Genomic DNA, 17,483 nt, shown 5'->3' with positions numbered 1-17,483 from the left:
ACAGGAATGAAATGACTTAATGACCTCCTCCTGGTGTGGATCGGTTCTCCAGAGCCTTAATGACCTAATTATTCTGTTCAGGTGCTGCAGCAGAGGCTCATCTAAAGGTTGCAGGACTGCGGCCCTCAAGGACTGGAGTTTGAGACCCCTGGTTTAAATAGTGAAGAACAGAGTCGTTTTTTTTCTAGTTTTTACTTTTTTTATATACTTTTTTGTTCTCAATCTTTTCTAAATGATGTTTGAGAGTGAAATCAGTTTAGTTTCAGTTTTTCATTCCATCTCCTGAACATAAATCCACAGTTTTTAGGCTAAATGGCCCAGAATGAAGCCTGTAGGTTCATAAAGTCTCTGATTTTGACCTCGTTTTTTGGGTCAGTGACAGTGCGCCGCCTGCTGGGTGGAAGCTGCAGCGCAGTGGAAACCCCACAGGGACAAACAAACTTCAGAGGGAGGAGGAGGAAGAGGAGGAAGAGGCTGCTTATAAAGCCGCAGCGCTGCACATGTGGAGCCACAGAAACAGGATTCATGCTCAGCTCAGGTTCCTCTGCGGATTATTCCTCATTTCACAAAAGATGGATTTTAAACTCTGGATCTCCGCGCTGTGCGTGACGCTCTGCGCAGGTAACTGGCTCCCACTGAGCATGCTCAGTAAACCGAGCGGGTTCGGACGGCTGAAACGGTTCCGACACGCAGAAAGCAACAAAACAAAACCTCACGCCGTCTCTCTGCTTTCCTTCCAGCTCTGTGTGCGCCAGCCGCAGGGACGCGCTCAGCGGCACCTGCCAGCGCGCAGCGCCATGTGCGCAACAAGCGCTGCTCCTGCGCAACGTTCCTGGACAAGGAGTGCGTCTACTTCTGCCACCTGGACATCATCTGGGTCAACACACCTGAGTGAGTGCAGCTGGAGGTTCGGACCGGGTTGCATCCAAACCAACCTGACGCTGTTTGCGCAAAACTCTGCTGCGGCACTTTGAGCTGAAAGCTCCAGACTAAGTTTCTGTTTTTGAACCGAACTTCCATCGGAACATCTCAGCTTCTCAGTTAAACAATAATAAACAAAGTGGATCAAGTGATGAAAAAAATTATTTTGATTTCTATTTTAGAAGCTGAATTAAATATTTCATACTTTTAAAAACGTAATTATTATTATTTAGTCAGACTCTTTATATGACCGCAGTAAGTAACGAAACTATTTCGCTGTAATTTTCCTCCTATTTCCTTTTTTCCCATTTCATACCCGGAAAAAGCCTCGTGCTTTCATCTGATTTCCTTTATAATTGCACTTTTCGAGAAATATGAAAATGACCATTAAATTATTTAAATCTCAAGTATTTTTAGTAACTGGATTTTAATTTATTACGATTTTATAATGTCCGTCATTTGGTTCTGATCCGGTCAAATTTGATAGAATTTTAGGCTCCGATTGAAAACAAAACAAAGAAATAGATAATTTTGGTAGAAAATTATTATTATCATTTTATTTTTTATATAAATGTGAACAGATGACAGAAATTTACTTTAAATTATGAGCTCTCAATGATGGCAATAAAACGTCAAAAACTACAAAATAACCCAGACTTGTTTGGGGTATTACGCATGCGCAGGAATGTTTGTGGCGCACTAATAAGAAGCAGATTTATTCCTTTGTCTTTGTTTATTTCATTTTAATCTGAAATCTTCTCTCCTTCCAGGCGCGTGGTCTCCTACGGACTCGGGAACGCGCCTCGGGCCAAGCGCGACCTGTCGGTCTCCACGGCAACCACGCGCGCGCCCAGATGTCGATGTCTGCATGGAAATGACAGCAGCTGCGTGAACTTCTGCCTCAGGTGTGTAAAAAATCAAATCAAATCACAAATCACCACTCAGGCACCTGCGTGACCATGGTAACTGGTTTGTGCGCGTGACGCTCACTGTAATGTGATCTCGTGCAATGCAGGTCAGAGATGACGACGGGCGCGCGCATTCGTTCCCCAGGTCACGCGCGGACAGACGACACGGGCGAACCCGACAGGTGAGTCAAACAGAACACAGGTGGATCGGGAACATCCGGGAACAGCTGATGTTCCTGCAGAACTTCCGGGTTCTTCCCGGATGTTCCCTGCAGCTCATTCCTGGGGAACCTTCATGTTCCGTCATGTCCGCACATCAGTTCCGGTTCGTTCAGGGAATCTGGATCCAACCAGAACTTTACCCGCCTCGCTCATGTTTCCCGCCTTCTGGACCGGTTCTGGTCTCTAACATCCATCCATCACGTGACTCTCATGACGACATAAAGAGGAATAAACACCTGCAGCTTCAGGGACTTAAATCTTAGTGAAAAACATAAGTTACCAAATCTGAGTCCTTCTGAACCGAACATCAACCCGTCTATAAATATACAGAAAACTCTAAGAATCTGGAAAATTCAGAAGAAAACTCTAAAGAAATTCATAAAAATAGTAAATTCTGGGTAATTACATTTTTTTTCCAGAATCAACAAAGAAAAACAATGTGTTTTGTACCATAAATCATACATATTTTTCTGATCTTGTGTTTTCTTTTTGTGATGGACATTTTTCAAAATGGCCGCCATGGTTTAATAGAGAATATATATTTGCGCTGAAATCGGCAATAGCTTTTTGGTTAGCCACAGCTAACCAAAAAGTTAATTCGGTTACCTGCTAATTTGCTAAATAAGAATTTAACTCCACCAATGCTAAACGACTAGACACAAAAAATCAGTACAAGCTAATGCTAAACCGCTAAACACACACAAAATAGGTAAGCTAACGCTAACCATTAAGACGAATGTCTGCGTCTCATCTTCACCTCCTGTCACTTGGTTGTCTGAGACTCACAACAGCAAAGTCCTCATTTCTGATTCTTGTACATAAAATCACTTTAAAGTTGCATGAATGTTATGAGCAAAGGAAAAAACTTGATGTAACATGAACTTCATCCAAGACATGAAAATGAGGAACATTACATGGCAAGAATTGGTTTAAAAGGCTCAAAAGTGGCAGCCATCTTGAAAAATGGTCATCAACCTGAAATTCAAGGATTTGAGGGGAAAAAAGAAAAATCATAGAACCTGAATTTTCTGCTTGTATCCATAGTTAAAAGATTTTTACTGTAGTTTGCTTCATTAGAACAGAGAGAATGAAAAACTGAACTCCCTGAGGATCCAGTCTTCCTGACCTGCTTCCTGTTTGGTTTAGTGGGCGGAGCTTAGACTTTGTGCGCTCTAAAGTTTCTGGTTCTGGTTTCTGATGACTGTTGTTCCTCTGCAGGCCTGAGGGCGTGTTCGGAGCGGTCCGGCGGATCCGCCTGCTGCTGGAGAAATGGCCGGCGCGGCGGCGTCACCGGGCCGGAGCGTGGCAGGGCGAGAGCGCCGCATCCTAAACGGGACGCGTCTCCTCAGAGTTCAGACTGAAACACGCGGCAGCAGAGCCGTAACTGGAGCTGAGTGGCGCCAGGGGCCGGGGGCAGACACCTGGGCTGCAGCGGAAAACACCTGGACCCGATTCCCACAGTGCGAACAGAGACTCACACCTTCAGGGATTCCAGCCGCAGTCTCACGGGAAACACGGAAGAGTCGCAAAACCTCAATATTTCCTGGTCAAAGACACAAATGGTCGTTTTTTATGACTCGAAGCAGGAGCTGCATCCCATGTAGGATGCAAAGAAACTGAGATTCAGAGAAGAAAATCTGATTTTCATCCTGAAAGCTTTTTTTCATCTACTTGTTATTTTTACAGCCTGAATTATGTTAGAAGTTTAGATAGTTTGTATTTTTAAAACAAAAACTGTTTATTTGGTCAGTAGGATTTTCATTTTGTCTGAAATGTATTTAAAGTCTAAAAAATGTAAAGTAACTAAAGTGTTTAAATCTAAAATATGCTGGAAACTGTTCCACATTTTCCTAATCCGCTCCACATTTTCCTGATCCGTTCCATGTTTTCCTGATCCGCTCCATGTTTTCCCGATCCACTCCATGTTTTCCTGATCCGCTCCACATTTTCCTGATCCGTTCCATGTTTTTTCTGATCCACTCCATGTTTTCCTGATCCACTCCATGTTTTCCTGATCGGCTCCGTGTTTTCCCGATCCACTCCATGTTTTCCTGATCCGTTCCATGTTTTTTCTGATCCGCTCCATGTTTTCCGTTTTGAGGCCGTTTTTATCTGGAAAACGACTCGGACTCGGAGTCAGAGTGGGACTCTAAGAGAAACATTTTTTAAAAAACGCGAGGAAGAGGAGCTGAGGTGATGATGATGTCAGTGAAGGTGCTCCGGTTTTCCTCGGACTCGACTGAAACCAGAACCGCTGGACTTTTTTTCTCTTCACTCCTGTTATTTATGTTTTCCTCTCTGATTTATTTATTAATTCCTGCGGAGGCCATATTGGTCCGTCTCATGTTTGTCGGGTTCATTTCTGTGAAATGGTGCCGAATTCTGGCCAATAAATTTATTTATCACTAACAGACCGTCTCCATGGTTACTGCCGCATGTGTTTCCATCTGGCTGTGGATCCAAACAGGGAAAATCTGAGATAATTTGGTTTCTAAATTATCATCAGAAACCAAAAAAACATCCAGAAGGACTCAAGCTCTGAAAAGCTCAAAGTTTTCATGAAAACACGTCAGAAAATTCCTTCAATCACAAAACAATAAGATAAAATCCATAAATGAGATTTTAGATGATGAGAAATCAAGATGAGCATAAAACAAAAACTTCAAAAACAGCTAAAAATATAAAACGATGCTGATGATATTCCAGACAATTAGGAGGAACAGAAAACAGCTGCGACACGTTTCACCTGGGAGTCAGACTCTCTGAGGCAGAAAAATCCAAAATAAAAGACAGAAAATGCTGAGCAAACATCACCACACGTCTCCACTGAGCCCCGTCTGATGGAAACAAACATTACCCGCCATATTTAACCTGTACAGAACCAAGACAAGCCGGTTCGGTACCTCCAGTACCGTCCCAGAGTTAGAATCAGTTCTAGGATAGAAACCTGAACGTTTCAGGAACAAAGACGGTTAGTTCTGGAAAAATAACAAAAACTTTTGTGGGTTTTCTTCATCAACAGTAAGCAGCAGATTCTAGGAATGAAACCTGAAGGTTTCAGGAAAGTACGTCTAAATAATAAACCTTCCAAGTCCAAGTAACAGGATAAGTAACAGGATATTCTGGGAAAGTAATCTGTACGTTTCAGAAATGCAACCTGTATCATCGAGGAATCTGGTCTGCAGATTTGAGAAAAGTAACTTATAATTTCCTAAAAGTCACAAATTTCCGTAAAGTGAGCTGAACGTTATGTGAAGGTACGCTGAATATTTTATAAAGGTAGCTTGTAAGTTTCAGGAAATTAAGTTTTTAAAAAATATACAAGAAATTCTGGAAAGTAGCTTGTAATTTAACATAAAGTAACAGCGTGCTACATGGCTTTCATTCTCTTTCAATTTGTAACCTGTTTTATTTAATTTGCTTTTTATCTTTTTGATGAAGAAGCTTGTTAATGTGTCAGAACATCGACTGCATCCTGATCCTGGACATTGTCTCCTTTGAAATAAATAACAACATATAATTTTTGAAGAGAAACCTGGAAGTTTCAGGAATGTTCTGTTTACGTTCCAGAAAAGCAACCTAGAATTTACAAAATTAACTAATTTAAGCAACATGTAAGTTTCAGAAATGCAACCTTAACATTAAAGTATGCGGCCAGGAAACTGGAAAAAGTAATTTGCAGTTTTAAAAAAGTAAACCGTAAATTACTGTAACGTAAACTGTACAATCTGGGAATGTATCCTGAATATTATAAGAAGGCAACCTGTAACTTTGAGGAATGTTAGCTGTAGTGCTATAAAAGAAGGAATTTATTCTCGTTCAGTGCTGCTGATGACGCTTCTTGTTATGCAACTAATAATCTGTTAATGTTCCTAATGCTGCCACTAACTCTGTGGTTACAACGAGTCCAGACGTGTTTATTTCAGGATTTATTTCACCTCCAGATCAGAGATGAAGCAGCAAAACCAAAAGTGAGAGTTGAAGTTTGTGGAGAAGAAGATCAGGGAGCCGAGCGACGAGTCACCGACGCTCTTTAATCTCAGAACCAAATCGGAGTAAACAGATCGTCATGATCCTGGAGCGGATTCTGTCAGCAGGCCGGATTTAAACACACATCCAGCTCTGTTTGTTTCCACCCTGTAATGATCCTCAGAAAAACTCAGCAGTTATTTTCTCAGATCCAGGTCAGCAGCTGACTGCCTCATCGCTTCCCCACAAACCGACTCGGCTTCAGATCAGTGTGAAGGTGACCAACGATGCTTCTTCAGATCTACGGCCTAAACAAACACGTTCGCTTCGTTCTTAAAATCATTCTTAGATTCAGAATTCCCAGGACTAGAAGTTACGATTCAGGAACGGAGCGTCTTCAGTCGGAGGCTTCTTCAAATTTGTTGCAACACAGGCCGCTACAGGAGAGCATTCCTGCTAATTAAATGAGCTACAGCAATATTTCACTGCAAAAAAGTACTTTTGGATTTGGGTACAGCGGTAAAATCAGCTGACCAAACATGCTGGACCTCAGCTTGGGTTGCTAGGTGACGGCCTGGCCTTCGCTGGGGTTGCTAGGTAACGAGCAGTGCCTGCTGATTTGTGACGTTACATCTGGAAGAATTTTGAAACATTTTCCTGTCACCAAAAACTTTAACTTAGGAAATGAATGTATGAACTTCTTTTTAAACACTTGGGTTGCTTTTAGAAGCAGATGAGACTCATGTGGAAGTATGAAAAGGTGCAAAATGTGAATTTTCATTACAGGTCCCATTTTAAGTCAGTCATTTTATCCGTCCTGCGGTGCAGCAGCTCCTAAACGCTCCCTGACAAGTCCGGACGCGGCGCAGATTAACGCGTGCCGGGTCTTTTTGGCTCTGGGTTGTGATGTTTTAAGGAGCAGCGTGAATCTGTCCCTCCCGGTTAATGACTGTCATACAAGCTGTTTTTGGGCTCGGTTCAAACGCCGACACGCCTGAGTCTTGCAGCCGTCACTCATCGGGGATCTGCTGCGACTGGCAGCGGAAAACTATCCGCCGCTGAGAGCTTCTAATCTGTCCGGCCCATTTAGCAAACAAATCTGCGGAGGATTGTGCGCCGCGGGCGTTATCGTGACAAACGCTGCAGCCTCAGAGCCTAAACATAATACTGAGGTCATGTTTCCCCGGCAGAGCCGCTGTTTGTTTGCGGAGCAGCTTGAAGACATGTCTGCCGCAGGAGACAATCAAGCTGCAAACGCTGCCTTCACAGACAGAAATGTGCCGACGCATGCAGCAACACAACACAGCAAAGTTACTCAAACACTTCAATATTTACTTTTCCACCACAGTTTAAGAGTTTAAGCTTCATTTGAAAGCAAATGAAAGTTTGCACTGCGTGAGCTTTTGCAACGCTGAGATTTTGTACGCATCATAACTCAGGTGTAAAACCCACCTGAGATTAGCAACAACTCTACGGTTCGTTCTGTTTGGTCTAAAAATCGAAACCAAACCTCAGAAAACTGCGAGCATCCTCACCGATTCCACAGAAACTAAAAATAAAGAAACAGCCACTGCTGATCAAGGCCACTTTGATAAGAGCAGTCATCTTTTCAGCCAATCCCAAGGTGGAGAGACATTAGCAATAATCCAGTTATTAAACAACGGTTATAAGGTCATTTCGAAACAAAGTCACACATTTAGCTCCAAGTCAGAGCGTGCAAAGCTCAGAGAAAACACAAAAACTCAGAGGTTAAAGGCTAAAACTGCAGTTATTCTTCACCGTGTCCTTTCTGATCACCTGTGCTGAAAACATGAAGATCTGAATGTGAGAAAAATACAGCGATTTTGTAGACCTTTGAAATTTGCATCATCTGATGAGCTCCAGTTCGTGTGTTGGGACTGAGGGTTTGGTCTTCAGTGTCCCGCTGCGTCAGGAAAAACTGTTTCAATGTTCTGAGTCCTGAAATCGTAAACACATCGGCTGAATCACTCAGAAACTACAGAACTGTGTCAGTTTGATGTTTTTCACACAAGTATTTCTAAATTAAACAAGAAAAACGTCTTTGCTGCAAATAAACTTTGCTCAAAAGGTTTTGTATTTTTCTTTTAATGCATCTTTAAAAATAAACTTGATACCACCAGAAAATCTATTTATTTACCATTAAATGTGCCACATTTGCACAGAAAAATTACCTGAGGTGATTGTTCAGCGGCGCAGACCGAGAGACTGCTGGGTTTTGCATGAGAATACAGAATGTCTAACTTCTGTTTTGTTTTTGCGTCTGCTCTGTGTTCAGGTTCTGCTGGAGGTTTTCTTTCTGCTAACGGAGAGTTTTTCCTCTCCACTGTCGCCACATGCATGCTCGGTGTGAGGGCTTGTCTGCTGTCGCTACATCCAGGACCGAATGCTGCAAGTCAACAACTCTGTGCTTTGATGGGTTAAATTAGAAAGAAGTTTTTTAATCTAAATTAAATAATAAGCTGAACTTAATGCTCTGATTGGTAACTAGGACAAATCAAGATATAATTAAACGGAAATTAAGTTTTTGTACATGAAACTAAATGACATTTATTTTAAACAAGTAAAATGTCAGAGAAAAAATTAAATAATTAAGAAGAAAAATATAACATCATAACAATACTGAAACATAAAAACAAAACTTCCATATCCATTTTGAAAAGAAAGAAGACAAAGTTCATTAACTCCCATCACAACGGTCTCCTCTAAATGTCCTACATTATTTACCTTTCCAGATGATATTATATAATAAATGTATTATTATGCGTTTCTGGATGATAAATTGTTCCAGAAGTTATTGTGATAAATGTTTTGAGGCCATTTTCCAGTAACATAAGGATAACTTCATAATAATCCAGGCACTCATTGTCACAGATCCATAAACTTTAAATTCTAACGAACATTTAAACACTGGAACCAGAAGACATTTTAAATATCCAAAATTAATAAAAAACAACAACAGAAACAACAAATGAAATGAATCATGAAGAATCTGTAAACAAAACTGAGCTTCAAAAAAAGAAAGAAACTGAAGAGTTTCCATCCAGACAGAAACGATAAATCATGTAGATCTAAATAATTGAATTTGTTTTAATTGATCATATGATTGGTTGATGTACTGATGAACTGGTCCTGCTCCACTCTGCCTCCAGGTCAGGTCTGGCCTACCTGACCTCTCAGCCCAACAACACTCCCTCTGTGCTGAATCGTCCCAAACAGGAGGCAAAACCAGCGCCAACATAACAGCTCGTTACCCGGCGAGGAATCTCCTCCACTCGCCGGGAATTCCTCGGCTCAGGAACAATAGGAGGCTGTGAGAGGAACGTCGGGGCGTGGCCGGCGGCCTGGGCCTCTGACGTCCAACCAGCCCGGCTCTCCCTCCGCACGCCCTGTTTTCCAGCCAGCACTCCCAGGTGTGCCCAAGCATCTCACGAAAGCCAGCCTCGGCCCGGCGGGGGCATTAATCATGACTCGGAGTCCAGCCGGGCGGAGGCGGCCCGCCAGAGGTCCGACTCTGGCGATCTGTCAGCACGAAAACCCAAAAGCCTCTGAGGAAAATCTCAGAGATATTCAGAAAATGCTGCGCTCTGACAGGCGCGCGCTGCAGGTGGGGAATGTTCAGAATGTGAGAAATTATCCCCGCAGCTTCAGAAAGAAAAATGAACTCCCATGATGAAAGCAAAACGCCTGCAGAAACACAGACAGCTCCAAACAAACGGCCGCTCAGAACCGCTGCAGAACCGCTGAAGAACCGCTGAAGAACCGCTGAAGAACCGCACTGCAAAGTCACTAAATGTTACCAGGAATTCATCTCCAGTTTCTACTGCTGACATATTATTACACTGCAACTGAAACAAAACTAAAAGTAACTTTTCAGCAAGAAACAAGAAGGTTTAACTCAATAATTCCTAAATATATGAAATACAGCAATATTTTTACTACATATTTCCACAATATTAGTATTTATTTAAGATACCAAAGTGAAAAAGGTAAATACTGCTGTAAATAAACCTTGAAAAAAGAAGCAAAAATAGAATTTTTATTTGATTTTAATGCATCTTCACAATAAATCCAATACAAGAAAGTATAACATTTGGACTGAAAACATAACACAACCACACACTGCAAAAACAATATTTTAAATATTTATGTCTAGTTTCTACTGCAAATATCCCAGTATGCTTCAAATAAGACAAAATAAACTTACAAATAACTTTTAGCAAGAATTGGAAAATAATCTGCCAAAACCAGCTCCTGCTTCTTGCTGAAAAGTTTTCTGTAAGTTAGTTTTGTCTTATTTCAAGAGTAATAAAATATTCACACTGGAAACGACCAAAAATACTTGGTAAGATTTAGAGTTTTTGCAGTGCTGATGCCGTCCCGCAGCAGTGTGTGACCACGCCAGTGACCTGCAGTATCAGCACCACTGAGGTCCTGGTTGTTGTCCAGAGGTTCTGTTGGAGCTTACAGCTGTTCAGCGCCGGATCGGATCGGCTCTGCCTCAAACTTTCCTCCTGTCCAGAGGACAAGCCAGAGTGACTCCTACTTTCCACTGGATTCTGTTTGAGGCGTGTTCTGCTAGTCAAGCAAAACCGGGTCGCTTTTTGTTCCACGAGGATTTGTTGAACGGCGGATTAAACGGATTTCTGCAGTTTCAGTGTTCCAGTGAACCGGTCGGTACCAAACAGAGAGGTCCTCCTCCTCGTCACCATGAGAAGCGTCAGCGTTTGTTTTCCTCACTGTTTGCTTCCATCGCTACGCAGGAGACGAAAGCCTCCGCGTCCCGCTCAGAGGGAAGCGTGAATGTTGACGGACGTCAGCGGCGTGTGAAGGAGACGCTGCGACTCGATAAAAGACGTTTCACCACAGATTAACTTCAGCCTGTTTTCATTTGCAATTAAACCGTCTGATGTTTAAATGCAGCAGCAGCTTCTGCCGGTTTGTTTTCATTTTCTCCAAGTCAGGTCTCAGGTCAAACGAGTCAGAATCTACATCACATCTAAATTATTACAGAAACATTTAACAATCGTCTTTAATATTATTTATGTAATGTTTCATTTACCGTCCAAAAAAGATGACTTATAATGATTCTTGCATAAATCAGACTGGAATTACCTGACTGTTGCTTGGAAACGGGGAACTGATTATTTACCATCATAGGTTTGGTCATTTTTAAGATTATTTTAGTTATTTTAGGTATGAAATAAAGTTCATGGTTTGTGCACACAGAAATATTCACAAATTTAAATTAAAACCTTTCTCCCATCTCAGTTTCAGCCAATGGCTGCGATTCTGTTACAAATGTTTGTAAAACTTTGTAGATTTTTCACTAATGTGAAAAAAAAACCAACATCACAATTTCACAATTGTGATGTTTCCATTAAGTAGGAAACGCAAATAAGATCCCCTCACATCATCCTACCAACCATTTCCTGTTGTCGTCTTTGTCGTTTCTGCCAGTAGTAACATCCAGTTGTTGATCGTGTGACTTGAGTGATATAAAAAAAAAGTGTTTATATCGTAATTTTACAAAAAAAGAAAGTATTTTGATACGACCAAAAGAAAACACTTCATCGTAGCATCAAAACCTGAGTTTTTTCAAAATGTCAGGGTTTCCATTAAGCTAATTTATTTTGAAAAGTCAAATCATTCAGTTATATGATCAATGGAGACGCAGCTGGTGTTCTGCGCTAATTAAACGCCTCACGTGGAGCAGGAATTACCTGCAACATCGGCTTCACTGAGCATCAAAACTAAACACAACCAGGTGTGGAAAATAAATCTGGAGAAATCAGGAATCTCTGATCACCTCAGCTGCTAACCGTCATCAGATGATCTAAAAGGATTTAAAAGGATCTTCCGAACCCCGACCGGCACCGAACTCTCAGCACCGCTACAGACAGGTTCTGCGACAGGCCCGGTTCTGATCCGGACAGACTCCAGGGAAATGGCTGCAGGCCGTGGCGTCTGCACAGAAACGTGGAGCGACTGAAAATACCAAACAAAAACTTCTCCTCCTCCACGCTGCAACAAAGCAAAACAAAAACAGTCGTTCTGCTTGTTTCCATGCCGATCCCTTCATCAGTTTTATCTCTGAGATAAACGCCGAGCTATCGCCGCTTGTTTAGCCTGGTTTCAAACCAAAGTTTTTAAACACAAGTTTATATGTTAGGACAATATGATCTCTTTAAAGAGAAGATTGTCACATTAGTCAAAATTTTCTTTCTCTAAACTTCGACCTGGATAATCAGGAACCACTTGGCAGCTTCAGCTGAGGGAAATTTATTCACTATTGACGAACTGATCAGGTTATTTAAACGTTTGATCCATGATGATTTTAGCATTTAGAAGAAACAAAAACAGTATTTTTACAACAGCAATCATTTCCCCCAGGATTTCTGCAGTAAGCAGCGATTAAATATTCATATTAGGAGCAAAGGGGACGTCACACTGTGTGAGAGAAAGTCATAAACCTGTAGTAGAAGAACGAGTGTTTCAAAAGAAAAAATATTTAGTTAGTTTCTGTATGAGAGTCTCATGTCTGTCATGATACGCTAACAGCTCAATAAAAGGATCTGAATGAGACCATCAGCTGTTGGCTAGCACTGCTAATCCATCTCCTTTGCTTTTGCTGCTTCTCTCTGTCTGGCTGTATGGTCAGAAAGCCGGGTAGAGAGATGCTAGAGTAGGGGATAAGATCCTGCAGACGTGTTTCTCTAAATGATGTAATGCATGTAATAATCTTTTCACTCCTCTGGGATTACGGGTCGTAGTTCAGGTACTATTTCAGCTTTTGAGCATATTAGCTGCCCTTAGTTGTACAAACGTAGTTGCCACGGTGACGCATCATCAGAACTGTCTCAAAGTAAAAAGGTAAGAGCAGCAGAGAATTGAGAAGCAGAGTGAGTATCTGACAGCAGCAGTTCAACCAGAAAGAGATGAAGGGAATCAGGAGAAAAGCAGCAGAGCTGCTGCGACACGCTGCATCATGAGCGCCGCTCAATCTGAATAAATGTCTTTGTCACTTTAACCTTAGTTCTGAGAAGAGTAAAAGGAACTTAATTTTTTAAAATCCAGCTCAGAAAACAGCAACTTTTCAGTATTTCATTCAAACCTCCAGTTATCTGCTTGAAGGGTCGCTCTCTCTCGCTCTCTGGCAGCCAGAAGGAACCAAAGGCGTTACTTCACATTCATTTAAAGATTCATTTATCAATTTCTGCTTCATCTAACGTTCTCTTCTCACACTTTGATGACACCAAAGAGGGTGAGGTAAGCTTAATTTCCTCCGGATCATGTTGTAGTAGCGCTAGCATGGGGCTAAACATGCTAAAGATTCTGGCCACCAGCTGCATTCTGAAGCACGGTGGTGGGGGATGACGATCTGGGCCTGTTTCAGATACTGAATGGGCCGATCAGTTGAATGAGCTGAAGCTTGGAAACGACTCCAAACAGGGCAGCTATTCACAACAGAGAGACTGAAAAAGAAACCTGAAACCTAGTCAAAGTACACACCTCCATTTAAATGAATGAAGTATTTCAATAAAGTATTTTTGAATGTGAAACTGTAGGTTTGTGTGTAGAATCAAATGATTGGCAGAAAGTCTGGTTCAGACAGAGTGTGGGTGTTAATTTTGTGTTTTTTAGTGAAAGTCTGCAGCTTCTCTGCCACGATTTGGCAGAATTTCTGTAAACATTTATCTCTTTTATCCAGTTTAGTTCTGTTTGGACCGGGCCGAGTTCTACTCAACGGAGCGTTGGCGGCAAAATCCAGCAGGGAGCCTGAAAAATACGAGTTCCAGTGCACTGTTTGTCTGTGTTTATGCTAACGTCCATCTCCTGGTGAAATCGGAGGCCTGTAATTAGGCGGCTTCTGCCTTTCTGTTTACAGCTTCTGCAGCCGCAGCGCCGCACGCAGCCGCAGCGCCGCACGCAGCCGCAGCGCCGCAGCGCCGCACGCAGCCGCAGCGCTGCATGCAGCCCCTCCGGCTCCCAGCTCACTTCCGCATGTCGCTCTGCCCCGCTGCAGAATGCGCTGCCTTCCTCGCCGCTTCGCTACTATCTGTGTGAAACCAAACAAGATTGTGAGCAGCTGCAGCCGAGATGACGAAGCTGTTCCCAAACAAAACTCCAACTCTGTCAACAGAGAGCGAGCGAGAGGGACAACCCAAACACGGAGACGCGTTATCGAGGTCAGAGGTGAACTTCAGCCTAATATGATGCGTCAGTCAGGAAGACAGCAGGGGGCGACGGGGGAAGGGTTATGATGTAACACCGAGATGCTAAAATACAGAATCTTCTGTTCCTGAGAGGAAATTCTGTTTTAGTTCCTGCTCCATTTCTACCAATCATTCACAAAGCAAAAGGAAACGACGACACACCGGTTCAGACCCAACACACCGGTTTCTCCCATCACTTTCTGAAAAATGTTCATTTCAATCGGGTGTAAACAAACATTTGGATTCGCTGTTTAGGACGTCAAGGACCATCAAGCCTGTTCTTCACACAGATTGCCATTAAAATATTGACTTTGATTGAATATAATGTGCAGGAGAACTAAACCTGCAACTGTTAAATAAATCCCTTTCCCAGGACTCCTGAACTGAACGAGGCTGCTGACCTCTGACCTCCAGGAAGGGCTGGCAAAACTATAACAAAACACATTTACAGTAAAATACCTGTTTTGAACATTTTCTTGCATAAAACCAGAAATCTAAAAGATAATCTTTTGACGTAGCGTTTAGGCTAAAGAACATTTCTGAACAAATTCTGTGGACTTGTTTCAAGCGTAACATCTGTTTATTAAGCATTTACTAAGCATCTATAAAGCACTTACTAATGAATAATACTTATTAAATGTTTAAGCATTTATTATTTACTAAGCATTTTAAAGCATTTATTAAGGGTTTATTAAGTGATTAATAATTTAATAAGTAACTATAAAGCTTTTATTTAGCAAAAGAATTTTAAAGCTGAGTTCTAAGCATTTATCAAGCTTTGATTAAGCCTTTATTATGCATTTAACCATTTTAAAGGATTTATTAAGCTTTTATTAGGCATTAAGCCGTTATTAATAAAAAGCTAAATGTTTATTAAGAATCTATCAAGAATTTATCAAGCATTTATTAAGTGTTTATTCAGCATTTATTATCTGTTTAAACACAATGATAATCTTCCAGCAGGCGCTAAACAGTAAAACATAATTTAACGAAGCTTCGAAGCAAATAATTAGCCTCAAGGAATTTTAATGAGATTCTTTTAAACGTTACACTGCCAGTTTAACCTGGACCGCTCTCTCTTAGTAGCGTCTGCCATCGTTTCAGCTGACCTTTGACCTGTTGGCAGAAGTAAGGCTGATTTTGGATTTTGTTTCCACTTATTTTAGGACATAAATGTTCACCAGGTTTGAGGCTGAAGGTTTGGTGAGACGATTCCAGATGTTTGTTGCTTCATCCATTCCAGAACCGGTCTGGATCTGTGTTTGGGTTCATGGTTCTGTTGGACCCAACTGGGTCCAAGTTTCATCCATCTATCGGCTCATTTCAGGGGAAGTTAAAGAACTTAGAGGCGTCTGTTTTATTCCATTCACTCCGTTACCACCGGCTGTAAAACGTAGCATGATGCTGCCACCACCATGCTCTAGAGTTGGATCAACCAACCTTGAATGTTTCTGTTGTTTGTGTCCAAACAGCTCAATTTTTATCAAACGTTCCTGCAGAAGAGCTTTAACTCCCCATGTGAATTTTAAATTATGATGAATCTATTTTAGTGAAATATTCCAGGTGGAGCAGCTGCTCAATCTGCACATGGCGACCTCTGAACTCTGGATTATCTGACATGACCGAAGATCTAATAAATTAAGAGCAGCTTATCACTCGAACGGTTTCTGTTTGGACCTGGAAGTAAAGGGAGAAGTACTCAAATCTTGTTTGATGGCTGTAGTAAAGTTCAGGATGAAAGAAGCACATGGCTCGTTATCGGCGACACTTTCTGCACCAAAACACGGCTCTTCTGGATAAGGATCCAAAATAAACTCACTTCTTGTCAAGTGTAAACACTGACCAGCTTGTTCCCTGGTAATCAGGTTGTTTCCGCTGATGTTGTGTACACATCCAGCATCTATTTCCAGAAGGATATCAGTGAATAAATATAAAACAAAACCAGGCTGCAGCAGCAGCACAGAGACGATGCTAACATACAGAGACGCTGATTTATTTCTCTGAATTCAGGTGTTTCACCTCAGCATCACCTTAGTGCAGTCGGGGAATTTTATTCAACAATAAATAGCTGAGGTAGGATCAAGTTATTGTTATTTGCAAATCTCCAATATTTATCCTCAAGTCAGAGTCTGAAACTTGGAACTGCAAGTTTTGAAACAGAATCACATGTAAATATAAATAATCTGTTCTTTTTAAACCTGAATTTATCTCAAACTGAGATGAAACTTGTGGAGCTGAACTAACAAAGAATTTAAAAAGTAATTTAATTAAAATTGAACCTCAATATTGTTTAGCTGCATTAAATTTAGCTGGAAGAAAATCATTCAGAGATTTATGGTCCTGCACATAACAGTCAAATAATGCGCCAATTTTTCCACATATTTACATTAATATGATTCTCAACCAACATCAAAATGTGTTTTATCAACTTTACATTTTTTAAAAGTAGTTAACTTTTAGAAATGCAACCTTAACATTAAAGTATGCGGCCAGGAAACAGGAGAAAGTAATTTGCAGTTTTAAAAAAGTAAACCGTAAATTACTGTAACGTAAACTGCACAATCTGGGAATGTATCCTGAATATTATAAGAAGGCAACCTGTAGTAGGGTACATTTTGGAAACACAGACGTTTCTCTGCATTACATTCCCAATGAACATTTACATTTTGTTTTACACTTTAAGCTTTTCCTCAATGCTGTGACCAGAAACAGTAAAGCAGCATTAAGTCTCTGGTAATTACAGATTTAAAAATACTTAGAGCCGGATTCCTCTGCCTCACCCTCAGAGGCACCTGAAGTCATCCAGCTCGTCTAACTGGTAATAAAGAGCAGCTTTACAGATGAGATTCCTCTGTGTTTAACTCTGACTCCAGGTCAGAAAATTGAGATTTAGTTTTCCTTAAAAAAACAACAAAAAACAAAACAAAGAAAAAACAAAGCAAAACTGAAAACAGCTTTAGAGAAAAACTGGAAAAACTAAGAAAAACACTCATGTTTGACCTCATGAGCTTCACATCAAGTTCAGTTTTTATTTCCTAAACTAAACCAGTAACAGGTTTAAATTGGTCTGACTGGCCTTTATAGCTCCGCCTCCAAGCTGTGATGTCATCTGAAAGTGTTTAAAAACAAATGTTTGATACTGCTGCACATTTAAATGAAAGACAAATTATCAAATTATCAGGCTGGTTTCATGAATTGCATTTCTCTTATTGAAGTTTAGATAATTTTT

General features: G+C 41.1%; 1 protein-coding gene across 1 annotated transcript; it reads left to right on the top strand.

The window, feature by feature from the left end:
• The first annotated feature begins 468 nt into the window (after positions 1–468).
• Positions 469–4,460, top strand: edn1 (endothelin 1). The gene is made up of 5 exons (XM_014470164.2): positions 469–621; positions 741–891; positions 1,692–1,826; positions 1,937–2,011; positions 3,270–4,460. The coding sequence occupies exons 1-5, from the start codon at positions 501–503 to the stop codon at positions 3,379–3,381; spliced, it is 594 nt and encodes a 197-aa protein (XP_014325650.2). The 5' UTR covers positions 469–500; the 3' UTR covers positions 3,382–4,460.
• The last annotated feature ends 13,023 nt before the right edge of the window (positions 4,461–17,483 follow it).

Source organism: Xiphophorus maculatus, chromosome 13, assembly GCF_002775205.1.
Source record: "Xiphophorus maculatus strain JP 163 A chromosome 13, X_maculatus-5.0-male, whole genome shotgun sequence".
Classification (NCBI taxonomy): Eukaryota; Metazoa; Chordata; class Actinopteri; order Cyprinodontiformes; family Poeciliidae; genus Xiphophorus; species Xiphophorus maculatus.
The sequence above is the reverse complement of the archived record's forward strand: the minus strand, read 5'-3'. Positions and strand labels throughout refer to the sequence as shown.

Bases quoted from the DNA above. Each gene is read 5' to 3' on its own strand.
- edn1 (XM_014470164.2), top strand. From the start codon at position 501: ATGTGGAGCCACAGAAACAGGATTCATGCTCAGCTCAGGTTCCTCTGC. The intron at 892-1,691 runs GTGAGTGCAGCT...CTCTCCTTCCAG, and splicing joins ATCTGGGTCAACACACCTGA to GCGCGTGGTCTCCTACGGAC. The intron at 1,827-1,936 runs GTGTGTAAAAAA...CGTGCAATGCAG, and splicing joins TGCGTGAACTTCTGCCTCAG to GTCAGAGATGACGACGGGCG.